Raw genomic sequence first — 22,136 nt, forward strand, 5'->3', positions numbered from 1 at the left:
TGTGTTGGGGTGCTGATGTAGCTTAGTGGTAGAGCGTTTGCCCAGCATGTGTGAGATCCTGAGTTCAATCACCAGCACTGTAACACAGCAACAAAAAATCTAGGTTGGAAATAATTTTCCTCCAGGATTTTGAAGTCCTCTCCCATTGTTTACTTCCATTTATAAGCATGAAGCCATCTGACTGCCCTTCTTTTCTGTGTAGCCTATTTTCTCTCTGAAAGTTTTAAGCCTTTTTACTTATTTTAACTATTCTAAATAGAAGGAAGAGACCTGGAGTGGGTCTGTTTCTTCCATGTCATGGGCACATGGTATTCTTTTTGCTGTGAGATGTTCCTGTTTTCACATGTCCAACCTTCTGTACTGATATTACAGTTTTTTTGACTTTCTTATTTCCTTGTCTTTTTCTCTCTTTTGTAGGAGATTCCTCAACTTTTCATTTGGACTTTATATTCAAAAAATTTTGTTTTGTGCTGGGCACTGTGGCACACACTTGTGATCCTAGCAACACAGAAGGCTGAGCAGGAGGATTGCAAATTCAAGGCCCTAAGCAACTTAGTGAGACCCTGTCTCAACATAATAAAAGTGGATGGGAATGTGGCTCAGGTTCAATGCCCCTGGGTTCAATCAATCAAAAAAATTTTTTTTGTTGTTTTACAACCATTATTTTTGTTTTTCTTTGTTTCTTTCTGGAGCACCTGTTCTTATTTTATGAGCACAATATCTTCTCTTTTCTGCCTGGAATATTTCTTTTTTCCCTTGAGCTTTTCAATTTGGCATAATCTTCACTTTTTTTTCCTGTTGATTTTGGTTTGCCTATTGTCTTTTTTTAGATGTCTAGTGAATCCTGTGTACTCAATTTTAAGAGTAGGGCTATCAGTTTCTTAACTAGTATGCAAAAAAAAAAAAAAAAGGTGTGTGAAGATAGACAGTACAGTCTTCTGATAGCTGGGGCAACACCTGGAGAGTCTTAGCCCATCTGGCCCCGGGGCCTATTTACCTGGAGTAAATTCCATTTTCCACTTGTGTTGTAACATGGAAAAGCCTGGAGCCCAAGGGCCACACTTGTTGACTGTGGCTTTCACTATCTCTTGGTCAAGCTGGCCCATCTTCCTGGGACAGATCAACGTCAATACGGTCAGATCTGTACTCTTGAGTTAATAGAATCCTCCAGGAGAGTCTTGGGGTTTCTTGCTTGAGGATATTGGTCTTGCTTTCAGCGTGTTAGGAGCTGAGTTGGTGGAGGCTGGGTGCATATGTTCTCTCACGCTGTTTGGGGCAGCATGCCTTCCCGAAGATGTGCCTGGTGCCCCTGTCGAGATCTCAGTTCCATCCTTTTCAGAATAAAAATCACTTTTCTTCCACCACAGCTAGAGAGAGACTTACTAAAATCTTAGCAGGGAGCCGTGTAGAAACTTAGGAGGGAAGTTATGTGAATTTGGCTGTTCCGGAAGACTTGGCTGTTTTTAGTTTGTCCTTCTCCCCTTTGTCCACAGCTCCCTGGTCCCTGGGGGGTCTGTAAGTGTGTTCTGTGTGTGGCCTTTGCTCACTGCTGAGCTAGGATTCATGTCCTCGGTGTTTCAGATCAGATGTTCTTGTTTGTTTCTAGTTTAGGAAATTTTGTTAATGTGGTTTCCTGCTCTCCTTGTATTCTTTCTACCAAAAGTCTGATTCTTGATTGACTTTATTAGATAGAGTTCTGAATGCAAAGGTAAGTTTAAATTCTGGTTTCCAAATGTTTTCCATGTAGCTGTTGCTGCTTAGGATCAGCGTGTGAGTTGCACTTTATTTTTTTTTAGAAAGCATAGTTACTTGGTAACGGTTAACATAATGCCATTTCTGAGATTTAACATAGTTGTAATTTCTGTCAATATTATGTTCAAAGCTATTTTAAAATTTTAACTTAAATATATATTTTTCCATAGAGCCTTTTTTTAAAAAATTGTTGTTGTGGATGGACACAGTATCTTTTTATTTTATTTATTTATTTTTATGTGGTACAGAGGATTGAACCCAGTGTCTCATGCATGCTAAGCAAGTGCTCTACCACTGAACCACAACCCAAGCTCAAGCCAGAAAGTCTTAATAAAGAGTATTTGGAATGAGGATAGTATCCATAGATGGGACAAGGATAGTACACTCAGGTCACAGAAGGAGGTATGTGAGTATCAGCACAGGTGGTTTGGTAGTTTTGGTGAACAGAGCATGTTAAAACACTCTTCTGACTGCTTCTATCTTCATAATGAAATGAGAATTAAGTGTACCAGCTAAAGATGATCAGGAACTGTGCTTCAGGTTTGAGGAAAAAGAAGAAAATGTAAAGTAGTAGTTTTAGAGAGTAGGAGAATGAAGACATATGAGAACTATATATGGATTGAAGAATAATACTATGACTATTGAAGATATGAGTCATGAATTAAAAAGAAACATGTTAAAAAAAAGAATATTTGGAATATCTTTTAGACCTTGAGTAGATTGCAAACAAGACTTACAAGCATTGGCTTTGAAAATTGTTCTTCAAATTGCCCACCACCTTTACGAAAGCTAGAGTCTACCAAAGGATGAATATCAAGAATATAGCTGGGCTCAGTGGTGTACACCTGTAATCCCAGTGACTCTGAAGGCTGAGGCAGGAGGATTTTAAGTTTGAAGCCAGCCTCAGCAACTTAGCAAGGCTGTAAACAACTTAGTGAGACATTGCCTCAGGGGGGAAAAAAAGTTTCAAGAATATATAAAGAACGCTTGATATGAAAAGAATGGCTAAGGATGTCTCTCGTGGGTAGAGTGCTTGTCTAGTATGCATGAAGCCCTGCATCTGCCCCCAGCACCTCAAAAAGAGAGAAACAGACATGAACTTAACAGCTATTTCACAGAAGAGGAAACCTGGCCACAAACACATGAAGAGACATTCAGTACCTGGATGGGGAAATGCAGAATGGCAGTCTCAGTGAGATGCCACAGTCACCTTTGGGGCCAACCTCAGAGTGATGATGGTTCAGGCATCATAGAGTGTGTGGATCCACAGAGAGGAGGCTGTCAGCTGCTCAGCTATGGAGAATATTTATTATCATCTTCTGCTTTGGTGGATAATGCAACCCAACTCCTTTTCCCGGCATACCCAAGGGAAGTTCTTTTACAGAGTACAAATGGAGATGTGTACATAATAGTTACAGCAACACATGTTCAGACCATCAATAACCTCATGACAGCCTCAGAAACCATCCATAGGAATGTGGAAAGTTACACAGCAGAACCAGGAGATAGGCTCTTATGGATGAACAAATAAAGGAAGCAAAAAATTCAACACAAGATTTGCATTATAGTTACTTCCAATGTTAGAAACAGAGTAGTGTATGGAGAGAACCATTTGGTTAAAGCTGATTATTGTCAACACTTAGCTTTTGCTTTGAGTAGTGGGCTTTTGAAGTACTTGTTACATAATTGAAAATAATTATTGGATGAATAAATACACAAATAATAAGCCTAAAAGAACTTGGATTTCCAAGTGAATAGAGATTCATGGTCACATGGATCTTAGTTCTTCATTTGTCTGTTTTGCCTTTTTTTTAAAGAAGCAGCATCTGGGGCTGGGGCTCAGCAGTAAGAGCGCTCACCTAGCACATGTGAGGCACTGGGTTCAATCCTTAGCACCACATAAAAAATAAAATAGAGATTCTTGTGTTCACCTACAACTTAAAAAAAAAAAAAAATAAAGAAGCAGCAGCAGCATCTTGAACATTGGTACCAATGTTTTATAGTTGAAAGTTGTAAGAATATATTGACTTAACGTTAATAAACTAAATTTTCTGAGTGGAATTGCAAAGCTAATATGTATTGTAGAATATTTAGTGCATAAATATTTATAGCTATTTGTTTTTTCATAGAAATTTTATATTTTTTCCTTTCTTAGGACAAAGTTAAACTATAATCCTCCAAAAGATGATGGATCCACTTATAAGATTGAACTGGAAGGGATATCGGTGATGGTCATGAGAGAGATCCTGGATTACATCTTCAGTGGGCAGGTAGGATGAGACACAAGGGAGGAGGCCCAGAGGCTTCTTGAGCTCAGGTCGGGGGTTTCCTTCCAGCCACACGTGGCCAGCGACCCTGTCTTCCTCTTCCATTATGGTGGGCTTTCAGGGGTCTCTCCTGGGGATGGTACCCCGTGCTGGTCTCCCTTCCCGGCTCTGATCCTGAACGAGCTGCTGCTGACCAGCCTTGGACCCAGTCCATCTATGTTTGCCGCGGGAAGCCTATACCCACGCTGCAGGAGATGGGCAGGGCGGGGGACCCTGTGGGCCCTCAGTGCTGCCCTTTTTTTCTTGTTTCTGCATCTTGAATCCAGTCTTGCTCCTGCCCCATGCTGTCAGGGAATGTGTTCTGTCCCCACAGCAGGGCGAGAGCTTCCTTGGGCAGTGGCTTTCTTCATAGAAGTGAAGAGCTCCTTACAGGTCACTCCCAAGAAAGAAGGTTGACACAAATGATAAGACACCTTACAGTGGTGATGCCCTGGTCCCGTGCCTCAGTGGCACCCCGTCCCTGCCTGACCCCAGTCTTCATCCCTATTGCCCTTTGCTCTCTTGGGCGTTTAGTGATGCCCGGGGAAGAAATGACTGGTGACTAGACATCTTGCTTTTCCTTTGCCCTCTTCCCACCCCAGCCCCACAGTGTGATTTCAGGTCTAGCTTGGGTGTGAGTCAGGGCTGGTTTTATTAGCAGGAGGAGGGTGGCTCACAGTGTGACAGGAGAATGCATTTTCTCCTCTTCCTCTCTCAGGTCTTGCCCAGCTTTCTCCTTAGCTCCTTCAAGCCGTTTCTGTTGAGCTCTTCCTTTCTGTGTGGACGCTCTCCTCCATATTTCTTGGTGTCCCAACCGTATTGCTGCCTTCTCTAAGCACATTCGCTCTGTCCAGAGCCGCACTCAGGACTCTCATCCTGAAGGTGTGTGGTGATCCATAGTATTCCCTCCTCTTTCCTCTAAACACAGCAGCGGGCATGTATGTGTGTAATTGCTCAAAGTGAACAGAGTTAAAGTAACTTGGGGTCAGCCCTTAAAATCCTGAGAGATTGTAGCACTGCCGACCAGGCCTGTGGCCAGCCCCTTGTCTACTTGGAGTCAGCATCGCCGCACATCACTGGCCAGGGAGAGCATGCATGCTCAGGGCTGGACCCCAGACGAAAGACTGTATTTTCAGATTAACTTCTGTGGTTCATTCCTATTTTAATTGTAAAGCCATGGTGGCAATGTAAATTATAACAAACTCCTGAATTGTCAGTTTGGTCTTATTGAGATGTAGTGTTTTTGTTTTTGTTTTTTTCCACATGCCTATATTTGATAGCTCTCTGCTATCTCATAGAACAAGGTGTTTCTTGCTATGCTCTTTGAATTCTTTCCTTGACATTTCTGAACGTAGGAAAGCACCCTCACTTGGGGACTTCACCCATGATTGTGGCAGTATTATAGTGGCCATATCTCTACACTGAGTAAAACAAAGGAAAAGTAAACTTTCACAATGAGAAAAAACAACCTTATACTAGGAATTTATCCCAAAAGGTATTTTCAAGGCCAAATTGTTTTGGTTGCTCCATGGTGTTTTGGTATTCAGAATCGGGCTGCTGAGGGGTCGAAAGCTCTCCTTCAGGGCCTGCATTCGGCTGGGCATACCACTTGGCAGAAGAGAAAACCCATATAGTCAGAGGCAAGATTTTCAGTATCTCTGGTGCTAGGATTTAAAGAAACCACGCTGTGTCCTAAACATTTCCACTCTGAAGCTTCCTCTGAGCTGCAGAAGTAAGGCAGATCGTCACTTCGGCAGGGCTGGGGAGTTCACATGGATGTAGCAGGGGAAGACTACGGCGACTGAGGCACGTACACATCCGCTCGCATTGGTGCAAGGGTGACCTCTTGATGGAGGTGCCTGGCGTCTCAAATATTCCCTCGTTTTTGACCTGCAGAAGTGGAGACCTCGTGTGGTTTAGCTAGTAGATTAGTGGTTTGGGTCCTAAATACCTACATTCAGATATCAAATGCTGTGACCCTCTTTCAGATCAGGCTGAACGAAGACACAATCCAGGATGTTGTGCAGGCAGCAGACCTGCTGCTGCTGACGGACCTGAAGACCCTGTGCTGTGAGTTCTTGGAAGGCTGCATCGCTGCCGAGAACTGCATCGGCATCCGAGACTTTGCCCTGCACTACTGCCTGCACCACGTCCATTACCTCGCCACGGAGTACCTGGAGACTCACTTCCGGGATGTCAGCAGCACAGAAGAGTTCCTGGAGTTGAGTCCTCAGAAGCTCAAAGAAGTGATTTCTCTTGAGAAGTTGAATGTGGGCAATGAAAGATACGTGTTTGAAGCAGTGATTCGGTGGATAGCCCATGACACAGAAATAAGAAAGGTATCTGTCGCTGACAGCATGGTCTCATTTTTATTTGCTTTAAATTCAAATTGTAGTTGTTTTGTCTTTTTCAATTTGAAAGATTTACCAGGTTGTGACCTAAAAGGTATTTGTAAGACATCTTCCATGTGACACTAAAGCGATGGGCCTTTTACCCCAGTCTGTATCTGCGGGGATGATGGAAGTGGGAGGAAGCATACCATCTGTCCTGCCTTGCTTTTAATGGCAAAGTGCACTTCAAGCCTAAGCGGGAGGTTGCAGAACTGCCCCATCTCTCCCCATGCCCTTGGCACCCCTCCTGCCTGCTACATCGCTGGGTGTACCCTGTCCCCCAGGTGCCCTCAGCAGGCACATGAAGTCCAGCAGAGAGGGGATAGGCATGCCTCAGGAGCTCGATGGGTTCTCCCTGGAGAGATTGGCACTGGGTGGGGAGGAAGGAGGCGGGCTCTGAAGTTTGTGTAGCCATGTGGTTCCACACACAGGCAAGGTTCTGGGAGTGGTGGCTTGGGGAAGAGGTTCCTAGAGAATATCAAGGCTCAGATCCAAATCAGAAGCACACTGTGGGAGGGAGCAAAAGCACAGGACTTCATTTCCAGTCTGCTCTTTATGAATAAGAAACTAGCTCCAATTACTCATTTTAAAATAAGAAATGTATTAGGTTGGTTTTAGAGAGTAGATTTCAAAAATGTACAGTTTCACTGTTAATTGTTCTTGGAAACTATTAACCTAAGTTTTAATGATTATCATATAATTTTTTAAACACCATAAACCTATGAGTGAGTATATTGAGGAATCCTGTGTATAGTCTTTTGTTAGTTTTAGTCAGGACACAGTAGTGTTCTTTTTTCCAAATTAATCAGGTAAATTAGAAGAGGAGATAACAGAGTATCCACCTGCCCTGCTCATGGAGGCCACCACAGGAGAGACTACCCCTCTCCAGCTTCTGCTGGAACCTCTTGCCTCAGAGGGGTGAGAATACTTAAGGTGACTGGTTACTAGAGAAACGAGACAATTCTTTGCCCTTTGTTAATCTGAACTTGATACCATACTCTTGGCTTTTATTACTCAGAGTACAGGAGAGTATACCTTAACATGACTACTTGAAACCCAAGAAAAATCTCTAAATATACCGATTAATCAAGTCGTTTACAGTGTTTCATCTTACATACGTGGAGTGCAGTGTAGAGCAGCAGAAGCATATAATCATCTTATATGTGTTAGTTAATTTTGAACAGCGATTACTAAGGAATGATTATAGAGTACTCAGAATTTTTTTACTTTGGGCTTTTCTATATTTTTCTTATCAACAATGAGACATGGGGCTGGGGATGTGGCTCAAGCGGTAGCGCGCTCGCCTGGCATGCGTGCGGCCCGGGTTCGATCCTCAGCACCACATACCAACAAAGACGTTGTGTCCGCCAAGAACTAAAAAATAAATATTAAAAATTCTCTCTCTCTCCTCTCTCACTCTCTCTTAAAAAAAAAAAAACAATGAGACATTATCTAAATTTACCATATAATATCATATATATTACCTATGTAAATGTGAACTCCCAGCACATCCAAATATGTTGGTATAAAGCAAATCATAGTCCTTTTTTACTGTTTACTTATTGGAAGAGAAACCCCGTAGATGTAAAAAAAGCTGCTGCTTGAAACTTTGCACTGATCCTCAAATATAAATATGAACAGATGGTTTTAAAATTTTTAGCTTTTATTCCTGAGGCTCTGGGAAGCAGGAAAAAAAGGGGTGAGCACACATTCAAGCCATCCTGGCCCTGATACCTTGCCTGTTAGTAGCGGGGCTGTTGACAGTTTTCTACAAGTTGGAGGACGTGTGCTCTGGAGCCCCTGCTGCTCTCCAAGGCTAATCCCATCCTTTCTCTCCCTCTGCAGGTCCACATGAAGGATGTCATGTCAGCACTCTGGGTTTCAGGCTTGGACTCTAGTTATTTACGGGAACAGATGCTGAATGAACCATTAGTACGAGAAATTGTCAAAGAGTGCAGCAATATTCCACTCAGCCAGCCGCAGCAGGGAGAGGCAATGCTGGCCAACTTCAAGCCCCGGGGTTACTCAGAGTGCATCGTGACTGTGGGCGGGGAGGAAAGAGTGTAAGTTTGGGTGCAAGGTGTTTGAAAGGTGGGATAAAGGAAGAAATAGTTCTATGTAAACAAGAATTCAGAATATTTTTCAGTTTCTAAAGTATAATAGCAATTGATGGTTTAATGTTTTAAACATTCTATAGAGCACTAAAGCTAGTAATGGTTTTTGTAAGCAGAACTACATAAAACATTAACTGCTAATCAATTATTTATTTCCTTAGTTCCCGGAAACCAACGGCCGCGATGCGATGCATGTGTCCTCTTTATGACCCTAACAGGCAGCTTTGGATTGAACTGGCACCTTTGAGCATGCCGAGAATTAACCACGGAGTTCTCTCAGCAGGTAAAATCCTGTAGTCAGTTTTAGTTGAACACATGACCAGTGATAGATAATTTCAGGGTCAAGTGGAATGACTAAAACCTTTGAAGATGTAATTTTATTGTCTCTACATGATTATATTGTCAGTGTGGGTCCAGCTTTCAAGACCATGGTTGAGAGAAGAGCATCTATGTCAGTCCTCATTGTTTCCAAGAGTCAGTACACAGTCATCTGTAAGGTGGAGGGACACAGACTAGGTGGTGTCACTAAGAAAGAGGCTGCCCTGATTAGCTGTGCAGCCATCCATGGTCTGGTATTTTCTTGAGGCATATATTCCCATCTTCAGAGTTCATGCTGTGTGGAATTCCTATGAGACTTTAGAATATATTACTTAAATTAGCAGTGGCTCAAAATTATTTTACTATGGAGCGTATGTTTTACTTGACTTTTACAAGTTTGAAAATTGCTTCACATTACTCAAAGCTCCTACTTCAGGAGGTGACAGGAAGGATTGGGACTGCTGCTCTGCAGTGCTTGGCTGCCTTTCTCTTCTCCTTAGACCCTGAGTTCACCCAGCAAGTGCCATTTCCCATCATTCTAGTGATTATTGGCCATCCTCCTGGAATTTTTACATGTTTCTGCTTGCCCATTAGCATTATCTTTAAAATGTTTAAAGGTATGCCACGCCGTATCATAAAAATGGTTATCACTATGCAGTTTTAGAGAAATCTTTTTATGACTCTCAACATTTTAGGAGTTATTGTAAACAATAAAGAGTTGGATAGAGTAGTGCATTTGACAGGATGAGAGTCTAGTTTTCCTGCCTTCCCAGAATTAGCTCCATCAAACTTTCCCCATCATACAGCACACTCCTACTTTGCACTCATACACCCCCATCACAGAGGTTCCTGGATCACCAGGTTTTGCAGATTTTCTGGATGGGTTGGTATTTCAGACACCAAACAATGAAAAGAGTGATTATGGACAGTTTTATTGACTGAAACTAAAATGATTGAATAGTCCTTTCTCTTTTCTTGATAGGGCAGAAGGGTTGGAGGGAAAGGGAGGGGGCATGGGGTTAGAAATGATGGTGGAATGTGATGATCATTATTATCCAAAGTACATGTATGAAGACACTAATTGGTGTGAATATAGTTTGTATACAACCAGAGATATGAAAAATAAATAAATTAAAAAATTTAAAAAAATAGTCCTTTCTCTTGCCACAGTCTACTCTATTTTTCTTTTTTTTTTTTTTAACTTTTTTAAAAAAATTAGTTTGGACTGTTACTCATCATTCAGTTTTTCTTCTCTACTAGTTTGGAAGTTACATTCTTTTTTGCGTTTCTTTGGGGAACTTACATTAGATATTACACCCTGTGTCTTTAAGTTATCAGAGTGTAAAGTATGCTAAAATACATGATTTTTAATAGCTATGTATGTAATATATGTTGTTTTTTTTTTTTTACCTGTGTTTTGGATGGATTGCTGGACAGATAGAAAGTTTACTTTGTTCTTCCTTCTAATGCACTAAGTTTTCCAACTAGAATTATTTTCCTTCTCTCTGACATTCATCCTTTTGAATTTCCTTTAGAGCAGGTCTTTTTATGGAAAACTCTCAGATGTATTTGTCTGCAAATGTCATTATTTTGCCTTCATTCTTAAAGAATATTTTTGCTGGGTATAGAATTTTAGGTTGATATTATTTTTCAGCCCATTTGCGGTGTCTTTCCTCTGATTTCTGGCTTTCATTTTAAGTCAGTTGTCAAATCTAAAAATCTTTTCTTCTCCATCTTCCCAGAATTAACCCTTCCTTGCCCTGTCTTCTTTTTCTTTTTCCTGCCATTTCATTGCTCTGTGTGTGTGTGTGTGTGTGTGTGTGTGTGTGTGTGTGAGAGAGAGAGAGAGACAAAGAGAGAGAGAGAGACTTAAAATTGAATCACATTTGGGAATTGTTGGCCTTTTTGACTCTATAGCGTGACTTTTCACCAGTTCTTGGAATTCTTGTCCGTTTTGTCTGCACATTGCCTGTGCTCCATTCTCCACTCCCCCTCTGCTTTTGGAAGTCACATTCCACACTGCACAGCCTTTAACTCTATCCTTACCTCCTGTCTTCTTGTTATTTTCATCGTTTCATCCTTATAGCCCTCTTGACCGTCACTTTTGATTTGTCTTTGTACATTGAGTTTTCTCCTTATCATTAATTAATCTATCAACCGACTCATTGTTTTATTTCTAGAGTTTCTCTTTAAATCTTTTTGAAATCTGCTGTCATTTTTTTTCTCTTTTTTAAAGATCCGATCTTGGGGCTGGGGATGTGGCTCAAGCGGTAGCGCGCTCGCCTGGCATGCGTGTGGCCCGGGTTCGATCCTCAGCACCACATACCAACAAAGATGTTGTGTCCGCCGAGAAGTAAAAAATAAATATTAAAAATTCTCTTCTCTCTCTCTCTCCCCTCTCTCACTCTCTCTTTAAAAAAAAAAAAAAAAAAAAAAAAGATCCGATCTTATTTATGTGTTACTCTTAAAAATTCTTCTTTTTGTCTGGACTCGGACCTAGAGGTAGAAGCTCTCAGAGTGGCAGCCTGCACCTCTTGGCAGTCTCTTCCTGGGGTTTTTCTTTGGCTTCTTTCATTCTCTTGTCAGAAGTTTGGCATATTCTGCAGCCTCTTCCCTGTTCTTTGTAATGTGTTGTTTCTTCAGGGCGAAGTGCCTGTGCTTGGGTTGGACACGTGGAGCAGCAAGGCACTGAATTTTCAGTGCTTTGGTCCTGGGTTTTTTGCCTTCCTCATTTAAGGGTTTCCTTACAACACATTGGTGACCATCATCTTCCTTAGAGAGCTTGAACAGTTTGCGGATTCTACTATCTCTTTTGGGTCCCAGTCGATGAGACACAATAGTATCCAAGAATCCAGGAATATCTTTCTCTCTCTCTCTCTTTTTTTTTTTTTTTAATTACCAAGTTGAAAACACTCACATTGGCATCCGTGACACAACCTTGAACAGCTTTGGGCTTTCTCTCTCCAGTTTGCCTTGGTCTATCCCATGCATGCTCCTTACTCAGAAGCATGGGTCAAGATACCTGCTTCATGGACAAACCTTGTTTGTCATTCCTGCCACTGATTCGGGTCACATAACCCTTCCATTCTTCACCCAGAGCATCAGCAGCAACTTCTGTGGCCACACGCTGCTTCTTATAAAAAGTGTGGAATTGGGCTGGGGATGTGACTCAAGCGGTAGCCCACTCGCCTGGCATGTGTGCGGCCTGAGTTCGATCCTCAGCACCACATACAAACAGAGATGTTGTGCCTGCTGAAAAAAACTAAAAAAAAAATAAATAAATATTTTAAAAAATTCTCTCTCTCTCTCTCTCTCTCTCTCTCTCTCTCTCTCTCTCTCTTAAAAAAAAAAAAAAGTATGGAATTTGTGTTCATCGTCCACTTGAGTGAGTTTCCGGCAGTCAATGGCTGGGAAGAGACACTCAGCTTCCTCTTGGTGCAGCTCTTCGCCTATCTGAAACCTGCTGTTGTTTCTACAGTTCCAAGTTTCCTAGAGTTATCTTCAAATTTAATTTTTAAAGCATGATAAGCATTGTTATTTTATCATTTTTCTGAGTACTCCAATATTTGGAATTTGTATTTCCCGACTTCTGCTTCTGCTGTTTTTGTTTTTTTGTAGACCTTAATTTCTTGTTATGTCTGAATATCTTTGACTAGATGCTGGTATTTTTATTAATAATTATTTGTGTGAATAATTGATGCTTTGAAGTTTTAGAATGCTAATAGTCTAAAGCTTAGATGAAAGTACTTTCTTCTATGGAATTTTTGCATTTGATTCTGCCTGTTGCCTAAGAACACCACTAATTTGGTATTACTGTAAATCAAGTTCAAGGCTGGAGGTCTCCTAGGCAAGCAAGGGGGTTTAAATCTGAGCCCGATTCTGACTGACCTGCATCCTGAGAGAATAGAACTTTGAAGAGCATTTCTTGCCAGAAACCAGATCTTTTTGTGGGCCTGTGGCTTAGATTTCTCTCTTCTCATCCCCATGGCAAAAGTGCAAATTCCTCAGAGTGGGAAATGCCTTGGAAGCATTGGTTCCTTGCCTGGTGACCACTCTAGAGGTTCTACTTCTTCCTTCAGTTTTTCCTTTTTTGTTTTGTTGGCTTTTAAGTGTTTTATCCAACAATGTAGATTTGTTTTGAAGAAGAATATCTAATCCACCTTTACATAGAAGTTCCATAATTACTCTTGGACCCTGTTTTGAATACAGAGGGCACACTGGTGCTCAGCTCTGAGTGTCCCCGGGGTCTTGCGGGCAGGTGTGGCCTTTGGGTCAGAAGTTGCATGAGAGTCAGAACCAGGAATAAAATAGGTGAACCGAGATGATCTGGAGCTGCCTGGTGACTAAAGAGGTGGTGTCAGCCTGGCTTCTCACCGTAGGGGTGGGAGTCCCCTCAAAGACACTAATGAGTAAAGCAGAGTGGTCAGAATGACTCACAAACTCAGCTCTGTCACCAAGGGGCAAAGGTCCTGAGTCCAAGAACAAAACTATGGTGGCTGACGAAGGTCTCCAGATGCTGCTCCACCCTGTGGAGCTTGACGTGCTGGAGGACATGCATTTTGGGTGACTTATGTGTGTCCTGTGATTCTTGCAGAGGGATTTTTGTTTGTGTTCGGGGGCCAAGATGAAAATAAGCAGACCCTGAGCTCAGGAGAAAAGTACGACCCAGACGCAAATACGTGGACTGCATTGCCACCCATGAATGAGGTACCCCACGTGTGTTTCCTGTGATGGGTTTCCTCTTCCCCTGGGTCCTCTTGCTGGCTTAGTGTTCCAGTGTCTAGGAAGAGAAGAGGCAGCCCTGCCTAGGCCCCGCCTGTGTGCTCACGACCCCCTTGCCCTGCCTCTCTCCTTCCTGCTCAGGCCTCACCTGCTCGTACCTGGGCCCTTGTGTTGTTTGCCCCTCCTTGTCTGAACCTCTCTTGAGACTGCATGGCCTGCTCCTCCCCTCCCTCAGTCCTTTGCTGTGTCCTCACTTTTCAGGGGGTTTCCTCCTGCCTCTTCTCTCACACATAAGGTCTTTCCTAATCCTTCTGGAGGCTCTTTGATGGCTGGAAATTCCTTATGTCCCGATTTACTTTCATGCTAGAGCAGGGCTCAGCACATGGGGCTCTGAGGTGGTGGCTAGATGAATGGCCGACCCCAGGGCTTCAGCCACTCCCAGACCTCAGCAGCCCGGTCCTCCCCACTGCCCCTCCCGTGGAGAGTCTGCACAGTTATGGCCCTTTTGTGTCTCACTCCCCCACTTGGAAACCCACAGCCCATTGCTATGCAAAAACAATTCTGTGAAACCCATTATTACCTAAGGTAATATTCTTTTTTCTTGCTGTGAGTTAAAAAGTAATGGTTATGCCAGTGAATTCACCACACTTTATTCCCTTGTTCTGAAAAATGCCTGGTTTGGGGTTCTTTATTGTGCTGGAAGGGCGAGTGCTAGTGAAGCCAGAAACAAGATGCATTAGGAGAAGTGGTTTTGAACCCCTTTTGGCTGGAACACTGCAATAAAATGATATCCCCAATCTGTATCAAATACCAAGTATCAGCTTTTACATACGAAGATCTTTGATGTGTTTCCAGGCAAGACACAACTTTGGAATTGTGGAGATTGATGGGATGCTGTACATTCTGGGAGGGGAGGACGGTGAGAAGGAGCTGATTTCCATGGAGTGCTACGACATTTACTCTAAAACCTGGACGAAGCAACCTGATTTGACCATGGTTAGGAAGGTGAGGACAATAGCTTGTGATAACTAGTCTGTTCATTTATTTCTTTAGTATGCCTTTAATATAACTCAGAGTACTTAAAGATTTAAAATGATAAGAGTTCTGTCTTTTTTTTTTTTTTTTTTTTTTTTTTAGTTGTAGTTGGAGAGAACACCTTTATTTTATTTATTTATTTATTTATTTTATATGGTGCTAAGGATCTAAACCAGCGCCTCGAACGTGCTGGGCAAGCACTCCACCGCTGAACCACAACCATAGCCCCAAGTTCTGTCTTTATTAGTAGCTTCCCGTACCTGTCAACAGCTACATGCCAAGATAGGAAAGAGGGCGTGCCTGAGAGTTGACTCTGGGGCAGGAGGTGGCACTGCTGGGTACAAGTCTGTTGATGGTGCCATGTGTGTGCACTAACCTAGGGAGCAGCCAGATATCCCCACCTGTTCCTTAATCACTGTTCAAGATGGGGGAGAAACATTAGTCAGTATACAGGTGAAAGCAAATGGCTTACATAGATGTTTAGAGCAAAGTCCGTCTTTTTTTATAGTCCTGTTGTGGGCAAGGAGTATCCATCAAGCCTAAGCTTCATGCGTTATCATAGGTATTTTACATCTTTAGGTACAGAGACATGCTTTGTGCCCTTTCAGCTGAGCTATTTAGATGGGAATTAAATGACTTATTGTTCTATGAAACCTGTATCTTGGGATCTTCAAATATTGGTAAAAGAATAGAGACCAGAGCTTTTTTTTTTCTCTTTGCAATATTGAGGGTTAAACCCAGAGCCTTGTGTATACTGGGCAAGTGCTGTACCACTGAGCTAGACCCCCAGCCTGGGAGAGCTTTTAGAAAATAGGACTATTGACTTAGGATGCAGAAGAACTCCTCCTCTGGGATTCACAACATGTGTATTCTCTTGCTCTTCTCATTTTTAAGTCCTGTGGTGTCATTGAAAAGCACTGTAGGGGCCTGGAGTTGTAGCTCAGGGGTAGAGTGCTTGCCTCGTACGTATGAGGCACTGAGTTCGATTCCCAGCACCACATCTAAATAAGCAAATAAAATAAAGGTACATCAGCAAATTTAAAAAAATTTAAAAAAAAAAAAAGAAAAGCACTGTAGTTTTACTATTAGAAATCAATCCTTTATGTGATAAATTGGTTTCTGGATGAGTTACTATATATTCATCTGTCCGTATCATTTTTTTTTTTTTTCAGATTGGCTGCTATGCAGCTATGAAAAAGAAAATCTATGCCATGGGTGGAGGATCATATGGAAAACTGTTTGAATCTGTGGAATGCTATGACCCGAGGACCCAGCAGTGGACTGCTATATGTCCACTGAAAGAGAGGAGGTGAGTGGCTGTGAATGCAGACTCCCTTTCTGGTCTGAAGCCCTTATCCAACTCTTCTTCCTCTTTCTTTCAAAGTGACCTTTCATTTGACTGACACTTCCTAGAAAGGAAGGCCCTCAAATGCGTGAAATGCTGGCTACTGCAGTTATAGCAAGCACTAGAGGCGCTGGGACTTGGGTCTTCAGCCGTGACTCATGCTGGCTATGCTGTGTGGCCTTTCAGGTTTGGAGCCGTGGCCTGTGGAGTCGCCATGGAGCTGTACGTGTTTGGGGGAGTCCGAAGTCGTGAGGACATCCAGGGTGGTGAGATGGTCACCTGCAAATCCGAGTTCTACCATGATGAGTTTAAAAGGTAATTGCAAACAGCTTTTACTTTACACTGTTAAAAGTATGTTTCAGCTGTGTTTAGTTTTGATTTCAGGTTACTTCATTGTGTTGTCTCTTTAAGAGATATGATCAAAGACATTTATTTAGTGACTTCAGAAGTATTGGTAACTCAGTGGAAACCATGGAAACGAGTCTCTAAAATGTAAACCAGATCTTGACATTTGGTTGCTTAGAATAATTTACTGGCTTCCAGTACCTTTTAGGAAAAGGTTTAAACTTCTCGACTTGACATAATCGGCCTTTGTCTGCTTTTTCTGCTACAGTCCAACCCAGTTGTTTCACACTTCCCCCCCCCACCCCCCAAACATGTATGCCTCTCCTTTGGCTTAAAATATCCCTTCCCACTGTTCATTCTGTCTGACCTTTTCCAAATGATGCTTATGTCGCTGCCTGGGGAAAGCTGCACCCTATCTTCCAGTCGAATTGGGTCCCTCAGTCAGTGATCCCCTGGTCTCTGTGCATATCTCTCTGAGTTTGTAACTACCAATCATAAACACCTTCAGAGCAAGGTCCCACCTAGTCAGCTGTGCATCCAGGCTTCCAGCATCAGGCCTGGCCTGTGTCACACTCCTTCAGATGTCGAATAGTAGATGAAATGTGGCATTGAGGTTCTTACGATGTCTGGCCAGCTGCCATGTGCATCTCATAGAGCAAAAAGCATCTTTTCCAGACTTCCACCTCTCCCCTCCTTTCACATATTCTGTTGTAACCATGACACTGCTGTACTCTTACTACCTTCAGATTTTCAGGGGACACAGTTGCACTGAATGTAATCTCAGTCGTTACCAGAAGAGGATGCTATAATATAATGTTTCATTTCTTATTATTTTACAAAAGGGCAAACAATGAATAGATCCCAAATGTTAGAAATACATATAAATGTTCCCTGATTTTTAATGTGCTTTAAACTTAGGATATTTTCATAGCCTTTTTTGTTTCCAATTGTAGGGGTAGACTGTCAGGAGACTCCAAGTGTGAGAGGGTTCAGAAATGTTTGTTAAGTGGGGGTGGTCAAAGAACTTGAAAGCCCCACTGCTCCTTCCTAAAGGTGCTATGCAGCTGACTGCCAGGGTAGGAAGTAGGCTATTAATTTCCTGCCCCAGTCAGTCTCGAGACAGTCCACCCAGCTGCATTATCAAGCAGTAGCAGTGTGTTTGGTTTTTGATAAAGCGTTGGTGTAAAGCTATTTTGTTGACTGGATTACTGCTCAGAAAGCATGAAGCATGACTCCTGCTTATGTTTGGCCACTTTCTGCCCCTGTGCTCATTATGAAGTTTTTCATCCTGCCACTTGGTTTGCCATAAACTGCTGGGACCTTCAATCTGTTCCATGTTTGTGGTTGATGAACTTTATTATGTGATTTAAGTTCATGATTATTAAACATAAAAGTCTTGCTCTTTCTTTGCTATTTAAAAGCACTTCCAACCAAATATGATTCCTACATCTTGTTGGGCACTGCGGCCCACACCTAGAATCCCCGTGACTCAGGAGGTTGAGGCAGAAGGATGGCAAGTTTGAGGTCACCCTCAACAACTAAGCAAAGCCCTGAGCAGCTTAGCAAGACCCTATCCCCAAATAAAAGGTAAAAAAGGGCTGGGGATGTGTCTCAGTTGTTAAGCACCTCTGAGTTTGATCCCTTGTACCAAAAAAAAAAAAAGGGATTCTGTATCTTCACCTTCCATATTTCTAGGCTGTTAAGTTCATTTGTAAATAGAATAAAGAGAGCTAAGTGCTCTTGTCAACATAGTACAAAGGATTCTCACATGTTTAGATCACACTAAGCATGTATGTGATGGTGCCACCAAGTACGAGTCACTTAACTCACTGGATTTAGTGTAGATTTTGTAATCAGCTCTATTTCACATAAGGAAACCAGAGCACAGAGAGGAAATTCAGACTCAGGTGTGCTGGCTCTAGAGTCCTCCTTTGCATGACTCCGCTCTATTGACTTAAAAAATACAGACTTTGGGGCTGGGGATGTGGCTCAAGCGGTAGCGCGCTCGCCTGGCATGCGTGCGGCCCCGGTTCGATCCTCAGCACCACATACAAACAAAGATGTTGTATCCGCCGAAATCTAAAAAAAAAAAAAAATATTAAAAAAAAATTCTCTCTCTCTCTCTCCCTCTCTCTCTCTCACTCTCTCTTTAAAAAAAAAAAATAATAATAATACAGACTTTGGGGCTGGGGATATAGCTCAGTTGGTAGAGTGCTTGCCTTACATACACAAGGTCCTGGGCTCAATCCCCAGCACCACAAAAAAAATAATAATAATATAGGCTTTTTCTTAAATATCTATAGACAAATAACATATAGGAGTCATTCATTGCTTAATAGATCGGATGTTACCAAGCACGTTCTAATTGCATGTTGTGGAAACTATTGCCAGTTGAGCAATCTGTATTAGTTTGGGGACCATTTAGATTGTTTTAAAGTAGTCTCTTGTCTTTCCTGTCTTTGTTTCATATTTTTAGGTAAAAACTTTCCTGGCAATATGCCGTATCTTATTATTTTCTGTATTTCTGAATAAAAACAACACTGATAGAAGGAAAGCAAAGAAATCACCGTAAGTTATTCCCAAGTCCTAGTTAACCATTCAGCCAGGGCGACACTTTCTCTTCCTGATCCTGCGTCCTGTCCTGTTAATATACTGCCATCCTCCCAGCTATCCATACTCAAAGGGTCCGCTTTGATCGCTCTTGTGTCACCATGTCATCAGTTGCCACATCTTGTCTTTCCTGGGATCTGCAGGCTTCCTCACGCACACCTCCGTGCACAGTGTCCTCAGCCTCAGGGCAGCCCTGGCGAATGCCCACCCTCTGCCTCTTGACTTGGACAAAAGCCCGGGCCATCTCATCCCCCTGCTCAGACCTCTTCATGCTTTCCCGTTACTTACCACATCCACATAACCGTACTCGGCCTCCTCGGCGTCCTCTGATCCAAGGTGAGGAGGTCACCAGTCTTCTTCGTGCGCAGGAAGACGTCCTTTTCACTTCCTCCAGCTACCTCTGTGCGTTTGCTCACCCTCCTTTCATTTTCATTTCAGTTTTGTGTATCAGTCAGGTTAACTTGAAGCTCAGACCTGTCGGTTTCACCTTTTCATCCCAGAATGCATGATTGGAATAGGTATGCGTGACACCAGAAAGAATCTCATGTTGGTTTCTGATCCAGGGATTAGGGGCTATTGTGGCAGGAAATGCTGAGTAGAACCCTGGAACTCTGATTTCCTACCAACATAGAAAACCAGAAGTAACATGCATCCTAGGGAAATTGACAGATTATGTCACCATCAAAAACTTGAAAATGCAGGCATGATGATAGCTTTCACAGCCCTATGTAATCCAATTAGAAAAAGTAGACATGACAGGTGGATCTTGGAAAATGACTACAACATCATAAACTTCAGTCAGGTGGCTACGCTGATCACAGATGCCGTCCAGATGTAGTACCTGCACACGCAGGTTGTGTCTTTATGCAGCATGGTCCCGGGCCTTGCCCTGCAGCTATTGGCCTAGCCAGTGTTTTTAATTCTGACCAATTTTCAGGGCTCATCAGAAGCCATCTGCTTTTACCTGGAGGGGCCGACAGTTAACCTGCATGTTTCACCCCAGGTCCAGGTCAGTCCTGTCTCTGCTGCGTAGGAGTCCACAAGATTCAATCACCTCTGTGTCACACAGAACATCACGTTTTCTGCCCTGTTCATCAGAGCTTGCTGCTGGGGAGCCACAGTACTTCAGGCACCTCCAGAAGGCATGTAAACTGGAGGATAGGAGCTGAACCCCACTCTTGACCAAAAAATTCCACCAAGAATCCAGTCAGGAGACAGAAGGCACACCTGATTATTAACTAGTAAGAAAGATCAACTGCTACAAGAGATGAAGGAAGACTTGAAATAATGCACAAATTGGGGCTCAGGGTACAGCTCAGTGATGGAGCATATCCTTAGCATGCACAAGGCCCCAGCGCCCTGGGTCCACTTCCCCAGCACAAAAAAAAAATGAAAAAAGAATGCATAAACAGCTGATGTAAGAAGCACAGCTACTACTTTAGGGCCAAGGGAAGGACCTAAGGAAGGAACAAATTGGAAAGAGTCCTCCCAGCCCTCGAGACTGAGATTGTCCCACCGGGGGAGTGTGTTGTGCTCCCTGTAAGCAGAGCACTAGGGTGCGGGTGCCAGGGGAGCTCAAGGGAAGTGGACGCTGGCCTGCACACGGCCCTGCAGCAGGAGGCGGAGCGCCCTCTGTCCCCGCCTTCTGTGGACAGAGCCAGCTCCTGGTTTGGCTCCATTCTGTCCCTTTGGTTTCTACACTGTTGTCGCATCTCATCCTAGCTCAAGCTGTCACCAACCACTGCCACCCGAGTGATCCCCAGCTCTAACTGACTGCAGGTTTCTTTTGGCCTTCCTTGTCCAGATCACTGGGGCGGCCCCGTGTGCTCCTCAATGTGCAGGTCTGAGGCTTCAGGTTCCCATGCAGCTCCACTCTAGCTGCGCCCAGCTGTTTGGATTACCTTTTCTCTTCATTTCACTCGTTGTGAAACGTTTTCTTTCCCCTTCATCAGGTTGGAGGATTTCTGCTGCTCCGTCCTAAACCTGCTGTTGCTTTCCTTTGCTCTCTCCAGCCTGTGGTTAGGACCATCCAGCATATTTTTATTTAAAATATTATCTTTCAATTCTAAAATCTTTGTGCAGTTTGTTATTAGTGTTGGTTGGTTGGTTGTTTTTTGTTTTTCTTTTCGTTCTTTCTGTTCTGAAATTGCTGTCTCTCCATCACAAGCCTCTTTCCTTCCCCTCACTGAGTGTGCTCATGGTAGCTGCCTTCAGCTCTCTGCCTGACAATCCCAGCGTCTGAGTCATCTCAGAGTTGGCGTCTGTTGATTGTTTATTCCCTTGAGAATGGCCTCTCCTTTTTCTAACTCTTCTTTTGTTGAGTAATTCTGGATTGCATCCTGGACATTGTTAGTTATGTTGTTGAGGCCCTGAGTGTGGCACTGGGAGTCTCAGGAGGCAGTTAGCATGGTCAGACTCCAACACAGGCTGCCATACCTGCAATGGGTGGTACCTCAGCTCTCATTTCAATTCTTGAAGCCTCAGTTACATGCACATGTGGTCCCAGACTTGGCAAAGACTTGAAATGAGCGGATGCTCGTCCATGAAGGCTTCCTCCGTGCCTGTCTTTTCTGGAGTCTTCCCTTCACTCCAGGGCTCCTGACCCCCATTCCCAATTCCTATAGCCAGAGAGGTGGCCAGTTTTAGCTACCCAATGGTGCCACCTTCACACTGCCTTTAGAGAAAACTACAAAGGAACAGGAAATTCACTTCACGGGGGTTGCTCATTCAACTTTCATTTTCTTCCCCAAACCAGAGCCCTCTGGTCGCTGTGTTTTGTGTTTTATCCAGAGATTTAGCTGATACTTACAGCAGCACTTGGTCAAGAAGCAGACATCATCCGGGCATGGTGGTGCCCACCTGTAATCCCAGCGGCTCAGGAGGCTGAGGCAGAGGATCATGAGTTCAAAGTTCAAAGTTAGCCTCAGCAAAATTAAGGTGCCAAGCAACTCAGTGAGACCCTGTCTGTAAATAAAATACAAAATAGGGCTGGGATGTGGCTCAATAGCCGAGTGCCCCTGAGTTCAATCCCTGGTACCCCCTCACTAAAAAAAAAAAAAAGGCAGACACCTCACCTCATAAAAGCTTGCTTTTCTCTCCTCTCTCTTCTCTCCCAGATCTCTTTGCTGTTCTTTGCCTCTCCAAAGCTCACTGCTACAGTCCATTCTGTATTTTAAAGTGTCATTCTCAGGGGCAATCT

General features: G+C 43.1%; 1 protein-coding gene and 1 pseudogene across 3 annotated transcripts in view; one reads left to right on the plus strand and one right to left on the minus strand.

Annotated features, from left to right (window-relative positions):
• The window catches only part of GAN (gigaxonin), a 55,897-nt gene that overhangs the window by 28,507 nt on the left and 5,254 nt on the right, over positions 1 to 22,136 (plus strand). The window contains exons 2-10 of one of the 2 annotated variants that reach the window (XM_081273125.1): positions 3,908 to 4,022; positions 6,047 to 6,397; positions 8,294 to 8,511; positions 8,724 to 8,845; positions 13,475 to 13,587; positions 14,458 to 14,607; positions 15,810 to 15,946; positions 16,169 to 16,297; positions 18,804 to 18,932. In XM_081273125.1, coding sequence (XP_081129251.1) covers positions 3,908 to 4,022; positions 6,047 to 6,397; positions 8,294 to 8,511; positions 8,724 to 8,845; positions 13,475 to 13,587; positions 14,458 to 14,607; positions 15,810 to 15,946; positions 16,169 to 16,297; positions 18,804 to 18,807 — 1,339 coding nt within the window. In that variant the 3' untranslated portion in view covers positions 18,808 to 18,932. Of the gene's footprint in view, positions 1 to 3,907; positions 4,023 to 6,046; positions 6,398 to 8,293; positions 8,512 to 8,723; positions 8,846 to 13,474; positions 13,588 to 14,457; positions 14,608 to 15,809; positions 15,947 to 16,168; positions 16,298 to 18,803; positions 18,933 to 22,136 lie in introns of those variants that run through there. The other variant, XM_081273124.1, reaches the window with a different exon arrangement.
• LOC308637295 (small ribosomal subunit protein eS6-like) lies at positions 11,328 to 12,802 on the minus strand (annotated as a pseudogene). Its single transcript has 2 exons — positions 12,769 to 12,802; positions 11,328 to 12,036 (listed from the first exon to the last, which is right to left on the minus strand). The product of its transcript is annotated as a small ribosomal subunit protein eS6-like (transcript).

The sequence above is a fragment of the Spermophilus citellus genome (genome assembly GCF_964194105.1).
Source record: "Spermophilus citellus genome assembly, chromosome: 18".
In the NCBI taxonomy this organism is placed as follows: Eukaryota; Metazoa; Chordata; class Mammalia; order Rodentia; family Sciuridae; genus Spermophilus; species Spermophilus citellus.